This window comes from Oncorhynchus kisutch, linkage group LG1 (assembly GCF_002021735.2).
Source record: "Oncorhynchus kisutch isolate 150728-3 linkage group LG1, Okis_V2, whole genome shotgun sequence".
Lineage (NCBI taxonomy): Eukaryota > Metazoa > Chordata > Actinopteri > Salmoniformes > Salmonidae > Oncorhynchus > Oncorhynchus kisutch.
The window spans coordinates 22,674,757-22,690,670 of NC_034174.2; the positions used below are offsets into that span (position 1 = coordinate 22,674,757).

At 42.7% G+C, this 15,914-nt stretch overlaps 1 protein-coding gene across 3 annotated transcripts; it reads left to right on the forward strand.

The window, feature by feature from the left end:
• The first annotated feature begins 72 nt into the window (after window positions 1-72).
• LOC109897342 (protein transport protein Sec61 subunit alpha) lies at window positions 73-11,787 on the forward strand. Of its 3 annotated transcripts, none has more exons than XM_020491862.2 (13): window positions 73-247; window positions 1,188-1,297; window positions 7,014-7,081; window positions 7,180-7,245; window positions 7,569-7,647; window positions 7,971-8,102; window positions 8,320-8,429; window positions 8,628-8,781; window positions 8,899-9,059; window positions 9,504-9,701; window positions 10,112-10,303; window positions 10,411-10,487; window positions 10,579-11,787. In XM_020491862.2, exons 2-13 carry the CDS (start codon window positions 1,291-1,293, stop codon window positions 10,763-10,765), a joined length of 1,431 nt encoding a protein of 476 aa, XP_020347451.1. In that variant the 5' UTR covers window positions 73-247; window positions 1,188-1,290; the 3' UTR covers window positions 10,766-11,787. The 3 variants fall into 3 exon arrangements, with proteins under 3 accessions (XP_020347451.1, XP_031658683.1, XP_020347456.1); XM_020491867.2 differs by lacking the exon at window positions 73-247 and adding an exon at window positions 7,418-7,489; XM_031802823.1 differs by lacking the exon at window positions 73-247 and having other exon boundaries at window positions 1,171-1,297.
• The last annotated feature ends 4,127 nt before the right edge of the window (window positions 11,788-15,914 follow it).

The window sequence follows — 15,914 nt, forward strand, 5'->3', positions numbered from 1 at the left end:
CGTTATATAATCAGGTCCATTTAATTGTTTTCAAAATCATGAGCCAACAAGGGGTAGGCCTATGCTTTCAGCCATTTTCTTTAACAAAAGCCACAATACCCTCACATACCTCCTCAATTCGAGCCCTGGTTTTAATTTAACACACCAAGCTCTTTACTGACACAGATATTTAAGGAGTGCATGATGACTGAAGGAATTGGCTGACAAAATCCATGGATAGTAGACTATAATTTTGTCTATCAAACAGGTAGGTTTACCTATAATTTATTGAATAGGAAAAAACAGGACACAACAACAAACACTCGTTGTTAGTAGTCTGAAATCAAATTAAAATGAAGACTGTTTAAATGAATTTAGCGTTCTCGAATTAGCCTACGTTCAGCACCCAATGCGCTGCCCATCTCCGTGGCTGCCGCTTCATAGTAATGTAATTTATGTCAATTACTCGAATATGGCTCATTGTGAGGTCAATAACTCTGATAAATAGCTTCATTATGGGCAACAAAACATATTGTTTTTATTCAAATCAATTCTAGAAGTATCAAGTTTACCTCTCGCCCTCCTTCTCATCTTCGCGCTCTTCCGCTCAAACTGAACAGGACATCAGTAGACCTAGTCCACACGCACAGATATTGAATGTTTTGAACAAAAACAATGATTTTATAGAGATTTAAAAAAACGGGCAGCGGCACAAGAGACGCCTAGACAAATAGGATTCTGGTCACACTGGGCCAATATTTTCTCGATTCAGAAATCATTGAAGACCAATAAAAATTAAATTAAATCATGATCATGCATTTTAATAGAACTGTAGGTAAATTGAACTACAGATTTAGCAGTCTCGTGTCATAATTTGAGAAGTTTTGCATTTCCTGCAAGAGCAATATTGTTTATCATAATCAAACCTGAATCAAGGCATATTTTTTTCTGTGAAGTGTCAAGATTTCTCAAACATAAACAGTCAATAATAAAACTAACGTAGTTGGTATCTATCATGTCTGTTCAATCAAATATCTACTTTCAGAGCATATCCCCCAATGTGAACTACACTTGCTAACTAGTTGAACGCGGCTCGTGCATAGCTACAACCAGCTAGCAAGTCGGACATTTCAGAGTTTCCTTGTTTCGACTAAAACATGAACACGGCACATGGTACTAGTCGCTTAATCGGTGACGTGTCTTTACAGAGCTTCCTTTTCAGTGCAGAGAGGCTAGGTGGTGCCACGCGAATTGTGCTGATCCTTCAAGTGGCACCAAATTTAACACAACAGGAATCGGATCAAGGACACCATGGGCAGTGAGTGATTTTTTTCCCTACTTCTATGTATGTCCATGTACCTGTGAACTGCATATGACATTTATCTTAGAAATATTTAACTTGGCTAGGAATGGGCATTTAGTTAGCAAGCTACTATATTGTAATGCTAACATCAGCCGTAGAGTCGATACGTTAGCTAACTAGTTACGTTAGCTAGTTATTGTGCTTCCTTAGCTAACATTTGCGAATCTGGGTTACATACAACACCATTTACTTAACAATGAACTGTTAAATAAAGCTAGCAAAATATCCCATGTGATTTAGCTAATGTGAGTTATCATATTAACGGAATTGGCAGCTAACGGTAAAGCCAAGGCAGGACTCGGTAACGTTAGTTAGCCAGACTCGAGGGCCCATAAATTGTTGCTGTTGGCTCTTGTTCGGGGCATCTAGATTGCTGTGTGCACCTACAACATTATCAACCCTCTAGTCTTGCTGATGTCATCCTTATAGGAAATGTAGCACCGTCTTTGCAATGAATGTGACAGTAATTTATCATGACTGTGGTTTGCTTCTAGCTCGATAACATTGATTGAATAAGCCATTGCCAATGAATGTCAATGTCGTTGAGCCTAGTAATCTACAGTAACAGTAGTTAACTGTATTTTCATTGCCTCTTTTTTAATATACTCATAATTATCTGTAAGACCACTAAGTTTGTCCCCACATGCAATCTAACTAGCTAGCTATACTAGCTTCTTGACCTTGTTAGTGAGTGGAACCAACTTTTTGCATGCGTGGGAGTGATGACGTTTCATCCGGACATAGTTTAAGTATCAGCTGTAGAATTATGTAGTAATACATTTTATAGCGCTTTTCATTAGCCAGAATCTCAAAGTGCTTGTTTCCAAAATAAACAACAAGAAGTCATTAAAAAAAATAGTCAGTAGCTAGTTAGGTCAAGTCCGTTTGAGTGCTTGGGCAGACTCTGTCATGAGGTGATCTAGATGGTCATCAGAGGCGGTGGTTAGGTCAGCATGTCCAAGAGCAGGCATCTCGATGTCATCTCCGCTGTCTGCAGATTCTTTCTATTGGGAATCGGATGTTTTAGCTCCCCACAAAGTACATCCCACTCTTTCTTCTTACTTCAGAAGTATCCTCCTACCTATGTACAGTTGAAGTTGGAAGTTTACATACACCATATCCAAATACATTTAAACACAGTTTTTCACAATTCCTGACATTTAATCCTAGTAAAAATTCCCTGTCTTATGTAAGTTAGGATCACTACATTATTTTAAGAATGTGAAATGTCAGAATAGTGATTTATTTCAGCTTTTCTTTCTTTCATCACATTCCCTGTGGGTCTGAAGTTTACATACACTCTATTAGTATTTGGTAGCATTGCATTTAAATTGTTTAACTTGGGTCAAACATTTTCGGGTAGCCATCCACAAGCTTCCCATGTTAAGTTGGGTGAATTTTGGCCCATTCCTCCTGACAGAGCTGGTGTAACTGAGTCAGGTTTTTAGGCCTACTTGCTCACACAGGCTTTTTCAGTTCTGCCCACAAATTGTCTATAGGATTGAGGTCAGGGCTTTGTGATGGCCACTCCAATACCTTGACTTTGTTGTCCTTAAGCAATTTTGCCACAACTTTGGAAGTATGCTTGGGGTTATTGTTCCTTTGGAAGACCCATTTGCAAGCAAGCTTTAACTTCCTGATTGATGTCTTGAGATGTTGCTAAATATATCCACATAATTTTCCTATCTCATGATGCCATCTATTTTGTGAAGTGCACCAGTCCCTCCTGCAGAAAAGCACCCCAACATGATGCCGCCACCCCGTGCTTCACGGTTGGGATGGTGTTCTTCTGTTTACAAGTCTCCCCCTTTTTGGCCGAACAGTTCTATTTTTGTTTCATCAGACCAGAGGACATTTCTCCGAAATGTACGATCTGTGTCCCCATGTGCAGTTGCAAACCGTAGTCTGGCTTTTTTATGGCAGTTTGGATCTGTGGCTTCTTCCTTGCTGAGATGCAGTTCAGGTTATGTCGATATATTACTCGTTTTACTGTGGATATACACTGCTCAAAAAATAAAGGGAACACTAAAATAAGAATAACACCATAGTACCCTCCAAACTCGTCATCAAGCTCGAGACCCTGGGTCTCGACCCCGCCCTGTGCAACTGGGTACTGGACTTCCTGACGGGCTGCCCCCAGGTGGTGAGGGTAGGTAACAACATCTCCACCCCGCTGATCCTCAACACTGGGGCCCCACAAGGGTGCGTTCTGAGCCCTCTCCTGTACTCCCTGTTCACCCACGACTGCGTGGCCACGCACGCCTCCAACTCCATCAAGTTTGCGGACGACACAACAGTGGTAGGCTTGATTACCAACAACAACGAGACGGCCTACAGGGAGGAGGTGAGGGCCCTTGGAGTGTGGTGTCAGCAAAATAACCTCACACTCAACGTCAACAAAACTAAGGAGATGATTGTGGACTTCAGGAAACAGCAGAGGGAGCACCCCCCCTATCCACATCGACGGGACAGTAGTGGAGAGGGTAGTAAGTTTTAAGTTCCTCGGCGTACACATCACAGACAAACTGAATTTGTCCACCCACACAGACAGCATCGTGAAGAAGGCGCAGCAGCGCCTCTTCAACCTCAGGAGGCTGAAGAAATTCGGCTTGTCACCAAAAGCACTCAAACTTCTACAGATGCACGATCGAGCGCATCCTGTCGGGCTGTATCACCGCCTGGTACGGCAACTGCTCCACCCACAACCATAAGGCTCTCCAGAGGGTAGTGAGGTCTGCACAACGCATCACCAGGGGCAAACTACCTGCCCTCCAGGACACCTACACCACCCGATGTCACAGGAAGGCCATAAAAAGGACAACAACCGCCCGAGCCACTGCCTGTTCACCCCGCTATCATCCAGAAGGCAAGGTCAGTACAGGTGCATCAAAGCTGGGACCGAGAGACTGAAAAACAGCTTCTATCTCAAGGCCATCAGACTGTTAAACAGCCACCACTAACATTGAGTGGCTGCTGCCAACACACTGACTCAACTCCAGCCACTTTAATAATGGGAATTGATGTAAAATATATCACTAGCCACTTTAAACAATGCTACTTAATATGTTTACATACCCTACATTATTCATCTCATATGTCTACGTATATACTGTACTCTATCATCTACTGCATCTTTATGTAATACATGTATCACTAGCCACTTTGAACTATGCCACTTTGTTTACATACTCATCTCATGTATATACTGTACTCGATACCATCTACTGCATCTTGTCTATGCCGCTCTGTACCATCACTCATTCATATATCTTTATGTACATATTCTTTATCCCTTTACACTTGTGTGTGTATAAGGTAGTAGTTTTGGAATTGTTATTTAGATTACTCGTTGGTTATTACTGCATTGTCGGAACTAGAAGCTCAAGCATTTCGCTACATTCGCATTAACATCTGCTAACCATGTGTATGTGACAAATAAAATTTGATTTGAAATAACACATCCTAGATCTGAATGAAATATTCTTAAATACTTTTTTCTTTGCATAGTTGAATGTGCTGACAACAAAAGCACACAAATTATCAATGGAAATCAAATTTATCAACCCATGGAGGTCTGGCTTTGGAGTCACACTCAAAATTAGTGGAAAACCACACTACAGGCTGATCCAACTTTGATGTAATGTCCTTAAAACAAGTCAATGAGGCTCAGTAGTGTGTGTGTGGCCTCCACGTGCCTGTATGACCTCCCTACAACGTCTGGGCATGCTCCTGGTGAGGTGGCGGATGGTCTCCTGAGGGATCTCCTCCCAGACCTGGACTAAAGCATCCGCCAACTCCTGGACAGTCTGTGGTGCAACGTGGCGTTGGTGGATGGAGCGAGACATGATGTCCCAGATGTGCTTAATTGGATTCAGGTCTGGGGAACGGGCGGGCCAGTCCATAGCATCAATGCCTTCCTCTTGCAGGAACTGCTGACACACTCCAGCCACATGAGGTCTAGCATTGTCTTGCATTAGGAGGAACCCAGGGCCAACCGCACCAGCATATGGTCTCACAAGGGGTCTGAGGATCTCCTCTCTGTACCTAATGGCAGTCAGGCAACCTCTGGCAAGCATATGGAGGGCTGTGCGGCCCCCCAAAGAAATGCCACCCCACACCATGACTGACCCACCGCCAAACCGTCATGCTGGAGGATGTTGCAGGCAGCAGAACGTTCTCCACGGCATCTCCAGACTCTGTCACATCTGTCATGTGCTCAGTGTGAACCTGCTTTCATCTGTGAAGAGCACAGGGCGCCAGTGGCGAATTTGCCAATCTTGGTGTTCTCTGGCAAATGCCAAACGTCCCCCACATGTGGATGTCGGGCCCTCATACCACCCTCATGGAGTCTGTTTCTGACCGTTTGAGCAGACACATGCACATTTGTGGCCTGCTGGAGGTAATTTTGCAGGGCTCTGGCAGTGCTCCTCCTTGCACAAAGGCGGAGGTAGCGGTCCTGCTGCTGGGTTGTTGCCCTCCTACGGCCTCCTCCACATCTCCTGATGTACTGGCCTGTCACCTGGTAGCACCTCCATGCTCTGTACACTACGCTGACAGATACAGCAAACCTTCTTGCCACAGCTCGCATTGATGTGCCATCCTGGATGAGCTGCACTACCTGAGCCACTTGTGTGGGTTGTAGAATCCGTCTCATGCTACCACTAGAGTGAAAGCACCGTCAGCATTCAAAAGTGACCAAAACATCAGCCAGGAAGCATAGGAACTGAGAAGTGGTCGGTGTGCACCTGCAGAACCACTCCTTTATTGGGGGTGTCTTGCTAATTGCCTATAATTTCCACCTGTTGTCTATTCCATTTGCACAGCAGCATGTGAAATTTATTGTCAATCAGTGTTGCTTCCTAAGTGGACAGTTTGATTTCACAGAAGAGTGATTGACTTTCTGAGTTCCCTTTTATTTTTTTGAGCAGTGTAGATACTTTTTTACCCGTTTCCTCGAATCTTCACAAGGTCCTTTGCTGTTGTTCTGGGATTGATTTGCACTGAAGTACGTTAATCTCTAAGAAAGAACGCGTCTCCTTCCTGGGGGATATAACGGCTATTTGGTCCCATGGTGCATACTGTTGTTTGTACAGATGAACGTAATACCTGCAAGCGTCTGGAAATTGCTTCCACGGATGAACCAGACTTAAGGTCTACAAAAAAATATATCCTGAGGTCTTGATTTTTCCCATGATGTCAAGCAAAGAGGCACTGAGTTTGAAGGTAGGCCTTGAAATGCATTCACAGGTACACCTCCAATGGACTCCGGCTGATTGACATCATTTATCAGAAGCTTCTATAGCCATGACACAATTTTCTGGAATTTTCCAAGCTGTTTAAAGGCACAGTCATCTTAGTGTATGTAGAATTGTGATGGTGAAATAATCTTGTCTGTACACAATTGTTGGAAAAAAATACTTGTCATGCACAAAGTAGATGTCCTAACTGACTTGCCAAAAATATAGTTTGTAACAAGAAATTTGTGGAGTGGTTGAAAAATGAGTTATGACTCCAACCTAAGTGTATGTAAACTTCTGACTTCAACTGTATGTAGACCTACCTCACTGTTCTGCATAATGTAATTCTCTGGTTAATACTTTATTTTTACTGTGTATGTTAAATCACTGATGTATAATGTCATTTTTGCCCAATGTCCTCTTGTCTTTTCCAGTAAAATTTTTGGAAGTCATAAAGCCGTTTTGTGCGGTCTTACCTGAGATTCAGAAACCAGAGCGTAAGGTATAGTATACTGCAATTTCTCTTCACTAGCTTTGTTTAAAAAAAAAAATCTTAGCTCTAGTGATCTCTCTAAAATATCCCCTCTTTTCCTTCTACAGATTCAGTTCAGAGAAAAAGTACTATGGACTGCCATCACACTCTTCATCTTCCTGGTGTGCTGCCAGGTTAGTATCTGCCGGGCCTGAATCTTTCTCAGTGTAATTCTATCTATTGTATGGCACTTGCAGAGAAATCCTGCAGCCCACATCACATTTCATTTGTCACATGTTTTGTAAACAACCAGTGTAGTAGACTAACAGTGAAATGCTTACTTATGGGCCCTTCCCAACAATGCAGAGAGAAAATGGGTACCAGGAGGAATAAATGGACATAATCTCTCACCAGCTGAACATATAGTTAAGGCCACAGGTAATAATGACTCAATGGGTGCAGTTGTAGCTCTTGTGGGTTCATTGTATTGATTCATTCTTTGTCCTCTGTTCTCAAGATTCCACTCTTCGGCATCATGTCCTCAGACTCCGCAGATCCCTTCTACTGGATGAGAGTAATCCTGGCCTCCAACAGAGGTGAGAAACCAACAGTCTGGCTCTGCTTAGTTTGAATGCTTGTCTGTTTCTTCTCATATTGATAAATGGCTTTCGATCTTGGCTACTGATCTTGTTTGAACACATCCCTATTACATTTTTGCTGTTTGGTTCGTACTTCTAACATGAAGAATTCATTATTCCCTGTGTCGTTATCAGATCTTATCTCTTGACGAGCTGACTTTCTTTGGCTGATTTGTCACTGTATTCAGAGCTTTGCCTTGGTATAATCCTCTTTCCCATTACAACCGTGTTGGTTCATAATAGTTGACTGAAAACAGTACTGTGATCCCACCATTCTACAGGTACTCTGATGGAGCTGGGTATCTCACCCATCGTTACCTCCGGTCTCATCATGCAGCTGCTGGCTGGCGCAAAGATCATTGAGGTTGGAGACACCCCCAAGGACAGAGCACTCTTCAATGGAGCGCAGAAATGTATGTCTGCCCTACAAAGTTTTTACCAAGGAATGGGATTAATCATGAGATAAGGGATGGTTATTTAACCACCTGACAACTGTTTTGTGCTTGTATGTGATGGGTAGTCGAATAAGGGTCTATATCCTGTCAAAGCTGTGGCGTATTCAGTTTTTCATTGTCTATCAACTCTTAGCTGTCCTATTGAATGCAACCCAGCTCCCTTTCTCCTCTGCAGTGTTTGGCATGATCATCACCATTGGACAGTCCATTGTGTATGTGATGACGGGCATGTATGGAGACCCATCAGAGATGGGTGCTGGGATCTGCCTGCTCATCATCATTCAGGTTAGTTAGACCCCCCCCAATTACCACCACACTGTTGTTTGTAATGGCTGAAACCCAAGTGACAATGGCCATGAGTGAACTGGACAGTTCATTAATTTGACCCGTTAAGTACAGAGACCTTTCAATCAGCGATGACCAGGCAGATGAAAGCTGAGCAGACTGTATTTTAAGCTCTGTTGTCCCTCTTTTTTTCCCCAGCTTTTTGTGGCAGGTCTGATTGTGCTGCTGCTAGATGAGCTGCTGCAGAAGGGCTATGGGCTGGGCTCTGGTATCTCCCTGTTCATTGCCACTAACATCTGTGAGACCATCGTCTGGAAGGCTTTCAGCCCCACTACAGTCAACACTGGCAGAGGTATGTATACTGGCCCTACTGCCACCTGTAATTGTATTGACAATATACTCTTATTTTTCAGTCAGGGTTGCTCCCTCTGCTGTGGTTGGTTGAGTAACCTTGTCTCTTGTGTCTCAGGAACGGAGTTTGAAGGTGCCATCATTGCCCTGTTCCACCTGTTGGCCACCCGCACAGACAAGGTGCGCGCCCTGAGAGAGGCATTTTACCGCCAGAACCTGCCTAACCTCTTGAACCTCATCGCCACTGTCTTCGTCTTTGCTGTAGTGATATACTTCCAGGTCAGTGGACAGACTACCCCCTATATCGTCTTGGCTGTTTTTTGATTGGTTTTACAAATTGCTTTCAATTCATTGCTGAAATCCAAAAATGGGGAAACTACACCACTGTTTGCCTCAGTACTTCTGTTTTGTTGATGAAACGGAGGAGAGGAGTGTCCAGCAGCGTGGTAAGGAAGTTGCTGTACATATTCTGGTGTTCTATCACGAGTGCAATGATGTGAGGGAAAGAAAGTGTTTGAAGTAACTTTGTTGTAATATCTCAACCAGATGTGGCAGTTTCCCCCTTTATGGATTTCAGTTTTAAGTGACCTATGATATGACCATTGGATCTGACAATGTGAACAAATGGTCAGACCAAAAACCTGAATGATTGAACATCAGCTTTGAATACCATTAAATCTGTTGTTTGAAAGGTCTTGAACACTTCTCGCCTCCTCCTTCCAGGGCTTCAGGGTGGACCTGCCCATCAAGTCTGCCCGTTACCGTGGCCAGTACAACACCTATCCCATCAAGCTCTTCTACACCTCAAACATTCCCATCATCCTTCAGTCTGCCCTCGTGTCCAACCTGTATGTCATCTCTCAGATGCTCTCCACGCGATTCAGCGGCAACTTCCTGGTTAACCTGCTGGGAACCTGGTCTGTAAGTGCCTATCAGAACCTTCGAGTGCTGCTTTAGAGTCAATCACACAGCAGTAGACTTACCTTACCAACTTTCATTATACCAGTACTATTTAAAATGCACATACACTTGGTTATTTTATCCCATTTAAACCTTCATGAGTTCAACAGTACTGAATACTTCTGTGACGTCTAGTAATGGGTGACTGTAAACAATGAAGATTCTATTTGAAGCCATAATGTGGTTATGATCACATGTTTTGGACTACCATGTAAGAACACTGGGAGGGTTGACAGAATTAAATATTTCATTTCAGCAGGCCTGCGTAAGAGCTAGCCTTTGGCAGGTTTTACTCACAGCCTTGATTGAGCTATGCTTACAATTAATCCACAATGTATAGATTATTTGTATGTGTGGTTGTTTGTGTATAGGATACTTCCACTGGAGGACCAGCTCGTGCCTACCCGGTTGGAGGTCTCTGCTACTTCCTCTCTCCCCCGGAGTCCTTTGGTTCTGTTCTGGATGACCCCATCCATGCTGCCATCTACATCGTCTTCATGCTGGGCTCCTGTGCCTTCTTCTCCAAGACATGGATCGAGGTTTCGGGCTCCTCTGCCAAAGATGTGAGTCACTTGATGCACCAGATATATTTGTTTCATATTTGATAGATTCACTTATGTACAGTGAGGTATGTATGGTAGTTGCTAATGCAGGTCTGTATGTCCATCAGGTGGCTAAGCAGCTGAAGGAACAGCAGATGGTGATGGGGGGACACAGAGAGACCTCCATGGTGCATGAGCTCAACAGGTAAAAACATATGCACTCTGGCCCAAGTGTCAAGAATTATTGGTGTGTATACCTTGCTACACATTTCTAATATCTTGTGTTCTGTGTGAAGGTACATCCCCACGGCTGCAGCCTTCGGTGGCCTATGCATAGGTGGGCTGTCTGTCATGGCTGACTTTCTGGGTGCCATCGGTTCGGGGACTGGAATCCTATTGGCCGTCACCATCATCTACCAGTACTTTGAGATCTTCGTCAAGGAGCAGAGTGAAATGGGCAGCATGGGCGCGCTGCTATTCTAGAACCCCCCCCCCCCCCCTTCCTCCAACACATACCACAGACAGATGCAGCCTTGACAAATTCGTACTTTTTATTTTGCATTGTATCTAATGCGCACAAATCAGTACATTTTGCCTCTGGGATGCATCTTCTTTCTCAGTTTCTTATGTTCCTAGTAGCTCTTGAGGGCTCATATGCAGACTGGATCCCATCGGGGAAAGAAAGACGGCATTTGTCCCAGTGTTCAGCATGGAATTGCACCTGTTCTGTCCCATTGTTCTTTCAATACCATTCACGTCCTCTCTTGATCTGACCAGCTAGGATACTCTGCTGACTGTGCTTTAATTAACCTGTCTGTAGGAGATGAGACAAAGGTTTGACATGATGTTGTTGACTGACATCGTGTGAGGTTGGCTAAAGCGTGCTCAAGGAAATTGAAGGCTGAGACACCATCTAAAGGAGTCTGTGCTTAAACCAACACAAGCACTACACCTGGACATTTTTGGAGAGTGGAAAGAAAGCCATGTCATGTTCATTTCAGGTCATCGCAAGCTGGTCATGGAGTTTGAAGAGCCACATATTGGGGTGAAAAATATATAAATATACTTGTATTGTATTCCTTAAATGGCTTTGGGAATTTTCAACAAGTGTTGTCATTTTATATATATATTTTTTTAAATCATGAAATATATTTTGTATTCGTGCTGGTCTTAGCAAGGGCATATGTTTGTCCTTTTTTGTCTCTGGGTCCTTAAGGGAAGGGTTTGTCTGTGGTCTTCTATTCCCAGACTGAATCACTGCAGATACTGACTCTATGTGTTTGGGAGGGAAAGGGGATGCTTTTTTTTTTTTTTTTTTACTTCATTGGACAATTATATTTTTTTTAAATCCCAAATGTTTTCTTTCGGGATGTCATGCACCATGCTACCCACTGAGAGAAACCATTGCAGTGACCCCAAATAAAATGCTATTATGGATAGGGCCTTTGTCTTTGTGGAGGCCAAGATGTTTCAAATAAAGCTGAAAAGCATAATTCTGTGTTGAACATTCTCAGGTCAGGATGAATCACTACAATATGCATCAAACTGGGTACAAAACCTATATTATATATAATTCTCAACCAGTGGTGATTTTACCATGTAAATCTTGGTGGGGCAAAAAGATGGATGCACGCCAGCAAAGACACAAGTGAATTGCACTACAATGGTGACAAATGGTGCCTACAAAGTGCTTACATAAACCTGTCCCAACATCTTACCACTGCTAGACCTGGCTATCAGTGGAGCCTTGTCTGGCAGTGAAACGGTTCATTCAGCCTCATTTACTGCCTTAAAAAAAACATGGTTGACTTGTTTAAACAACTTGTCAATGACACTTGATGTACAAACTGTAGCATAAGGGGATGACTAGCGGCTAAGAGGCGATCTGTAATTTAGACTAAGACACGAGTGAGCTAGGATGTATGTAGTCAACTATTTATTTAGCGCTTTTGAAATGTACAGCGACAGAATTCAGAACATGGGCAGTTCTTAGTGTTCTCCCTGTACACCAAGTCAGAACTGTAGGATAAATAAAGGGGGCATGAAAGCTCTTACAATATTCTATGACTACATCTCTAAAACATGTTATGGGCTACATGTGCACCGCCAAGTCAGAACAGTAGGTGAAATTAAGAGGGGTAAATAGGCCAAATTATTAGGGCACATGGGCTACTAACTTCTTACTACACAACATACACTTAGTTTTACTTTCTTAGCTACACTACATATCTCCCTGGCATACAACATTTATGCAGCAGCATACAATATGTTTTTGGACTCACCTTGTGCTGTGTTCACTTGAACATGAAGGTGGCGCAGCAGTCCTTCATGTGCAAATTTGATCAGTCTGGCATTCTCTGGATTTATGGTGCTTTCAAAACAACTGGGAACTGGGGGGGAAAACAAGGTTGAATCATGTCATTGATCTTCAGGTCGTAGCTCTAGAAAGAGGCCGGATTTACAATTCAGAGTTGGATGACCGTTCAAAATGTATTTTCCCAGTTAGAGCTAATTTAATCCCAACATCCCAGTTGTCTGGAACTCACTTAAGTCAAGTTTTCGCCATTCCCAGTTAAGTTGTTTTGAGCGCGGCATAAATCATGCTTCATTGACAGCATGGCCAATGTTGAATGCTTATCATTTTAAACATGGAAAAAAGCTCCTTAATCTCATATTTGGGACCACACAGCCACTCCATTGAATAGCAGGCTAGTGATTTCTTTGCAATGCTTGCAGTTAATGTTAGCCACTGTCACTGATTCCTTCCAAACCACTCATTGTTGAATTTGCGATTTCCAACTTGTGTAATGTTTATGGCCGATGAGCACCGATACGCTTTATAATTTCTCTTGAATCAGTCAATCAAATGTATATATAAAGCCCTTCTTACATCAGCTGATGGCACAAAGTGCTGTACAGAAAACCATCCTAAAACCCCAAACAGCAAGCAATGCAGGTGTAGAAGCATGGTGGCTAGGAAAAACTCCATAGAAAGGCTGGAACCTAGGAAGAAACCTAGAGAGGATCCAAGCTATGAGGGGTGGCCAGTCATTTTCTGGTTGTGTCGGGTGGAGATCATAACAGAACATGGCCAAGATGTTCAAATGTTCATAGATGACCAGCAGGGTCAAATAATAATAATCACAGTGGTTGTAGAGGGTGCAACAGGTCAGCACATCAGGAGTAAATGTCAGTTGGCTTTTCATAGCTGATCATTCAGAGTATCTCTACCGCTCCTGCTGTCTTTAGAGAGTTGAAAACAGCAGGTCTGGGACAAGGTAGCACGTCCGGTGAACAGGTTCCATAGCCGCAGGCAGAACAGTTAAAACTGGAGCTGCAGCATGACCAGGTGGACTGGGGACAGCAAGGAGTCATCAGGCCAGGTAGTCATGAGGCATGATTTGGCGTAATTTTATCTGTGGCTTAATGACCTTGAGACTTCTTGGATGGGCACTTCTAATGTAACTCTATGGCAGCACCCAAGGGGCTTGAATGTTCTAGCTTTCCCCTTAGACTTGGCGGTGACGTAAGGTGGTGTTCCCATGAGTGACAGAACACTGAGCCAATCACGGCTCAACTCTCCGTATTTTCTGCTGGCTTGCCCCACCACCACAGAAAGCACTAGGCTGAAACACCTGCATTTTGGATCTGCCTTGCTCAAGACTTTATTAACTCAATGATACATATATTTTTTTACATTGTCTGCAAACTGATATGTGACACGTATTAATGCCAAAATAACAAGCAAGTCCCCCCCCCCCCAATTGTGGGGCTCAAATGACAGGTCGCCACTGCTGCCAACAAGAGCTCAGTACAGTCAGGTTTCACTTCTCTTTGGTACAGTACTGCCAAATGACAGACTATATTCTGAACCACATTCCTGTAAAGTTTAGAGACGATCTAATGTTAAATACTGTTGAAGTAATATGGCTTCAGGTTCATCTGCCTCACCTAAAGCCCATTCTTGTGGGAAGCTGCTATAGACCACCAAGTGCTAACAGTCAGTATCTGGATAATGTGTGTGAAATGCTTGATAATGTATGTGATATCAACAGAGAAGTATATTTTCTGGGTGATTTAAATATTGATTGGCTATCATCAAGCTGTCCACTCAGGAAAAATCTTTAAACTGTAACCAGTACCTGCAACCTGGATCAGGTTGTCAGTCAACCTCCCGGGTAGTTACAAACAGCACAGGACTGAAATCATCAACATGTATTGATCACATTTTTACTAACGATGCAGATATTTGCTTGAAAGCAGTATCCAAATCCATAGGATGTTTTCATCACAATATAATAGCCATATCTAGGAAAACCAAAGTTCCAAAGGCTGGGCCTAATATAGTGTATAAGAGGTCATACAATACGTTTTGTAGGGATTCAAATGTTGATGATGTAAAGAATATTTGCTGGTCTGTGGTGTGTAATGAGGAGCAACCAGATGCTGCAATTGACGCATTTCTGAAACTATTTATTCCAGTTACTAATAAGCATGCACCCATTAAGAAAATTACTGTAAAAACTGTTAAATCCCCTTGGATTGATGAGGAATTGAAAAATTGTATGGTTGAGAGGGATGAGGCAAAATGTATGCCAATTAAGTCTGGCAGCCCAACTGATTGGTAAACATACTGCAAATAAAGAAATCATGTGACTAAACTAAATCAAAATAAACTACACTATGAAACAAAGATAAATTATATAAAGAATGATAATAAAAAGCTTTGGGGCACCTTCAATTACATTTTTGGGGAAAAAGCCAACTCGGCTCCTTCATTCATTGAATCAGATGACAAAGCCCACTGATATTGCAAACTACTTTAATTTATTTTCATTGGCAAGATAAGCAAACTTAGGGATGACATGCCAGCAACAAACGCTGACACTACACATCCAAGTATATCGGACCCAATTGTGAAAGACAAGAATTGTAATCTTAAATTCCGTAAGGTTAGTGAGGAAGAGCAGATTTTTTTTTATTGTTGTCTATCAACAGTGACAAGCCACCGAGGTCTGACAACTTGGATGGAAAATTACTGAGGATAATAGCAGACGATATTGCCACTCCTATTTGCCACATCTTCAATTTAAGCCTACTAGAAAGTGTGTGCCCTCAGGCTTGGAGGGAAGCTAAAGTTATTCTGCTACCTAAGAATAGTAAAGCCCCCTTGACTGGCTCAAATTGCCGACCAATCAGCCTGTTACCAACCCTTAGTAAACTTTTGGAAAAAATTGTGTTTGACCAGATACAATGCTATTTCACAGTGAACAAATTGACAACAGAAGTTCAGCATGCTTATAGGGAAGGACACTCAACAAGCACAGCACTTACACAAATGACTGATGATTGGCTGAGAGAAATTGATGATAAAAAGATTGTGGGGGCTGTCTTGTTAGACTTCAGTGCAGCTTTTGACATTATTGATCATAGTCTGCTGCTGGAAAAACATATGTGTTATGGCTTTACACCCCCTGCTATAATGTGGATAAAGAGTTACTTGTCTAACAGAACACAAAGGGTGTTCTTTAATGGAAACCTATCCAATATAATCCAGTTAGAATCAGGAATTCCCCAGGGTAGCTGCTTAGGCCCCTTGCTTTTCTTCAATTTTACTAACGACATGCCACTG

Coding starts and splice junctions, on each gene's coding strand:
- LOC109897342 (XM_020491862.2), top strand. Junction 7,246..7,568: donor TCTTCCTGGTGTGCTGCCAG/GTTAGTATCTGC, acceptor TCTGTTCTCAAG/ATTCCACTCTTCGGCATCAT. Junction 9,702..10,111: donor ACCTGCTGGGAACCTGGTCT/GTAAGTGCCTAT, acceptor GTTTGTGTATAG/GATACTTCCACTGGAGGACC.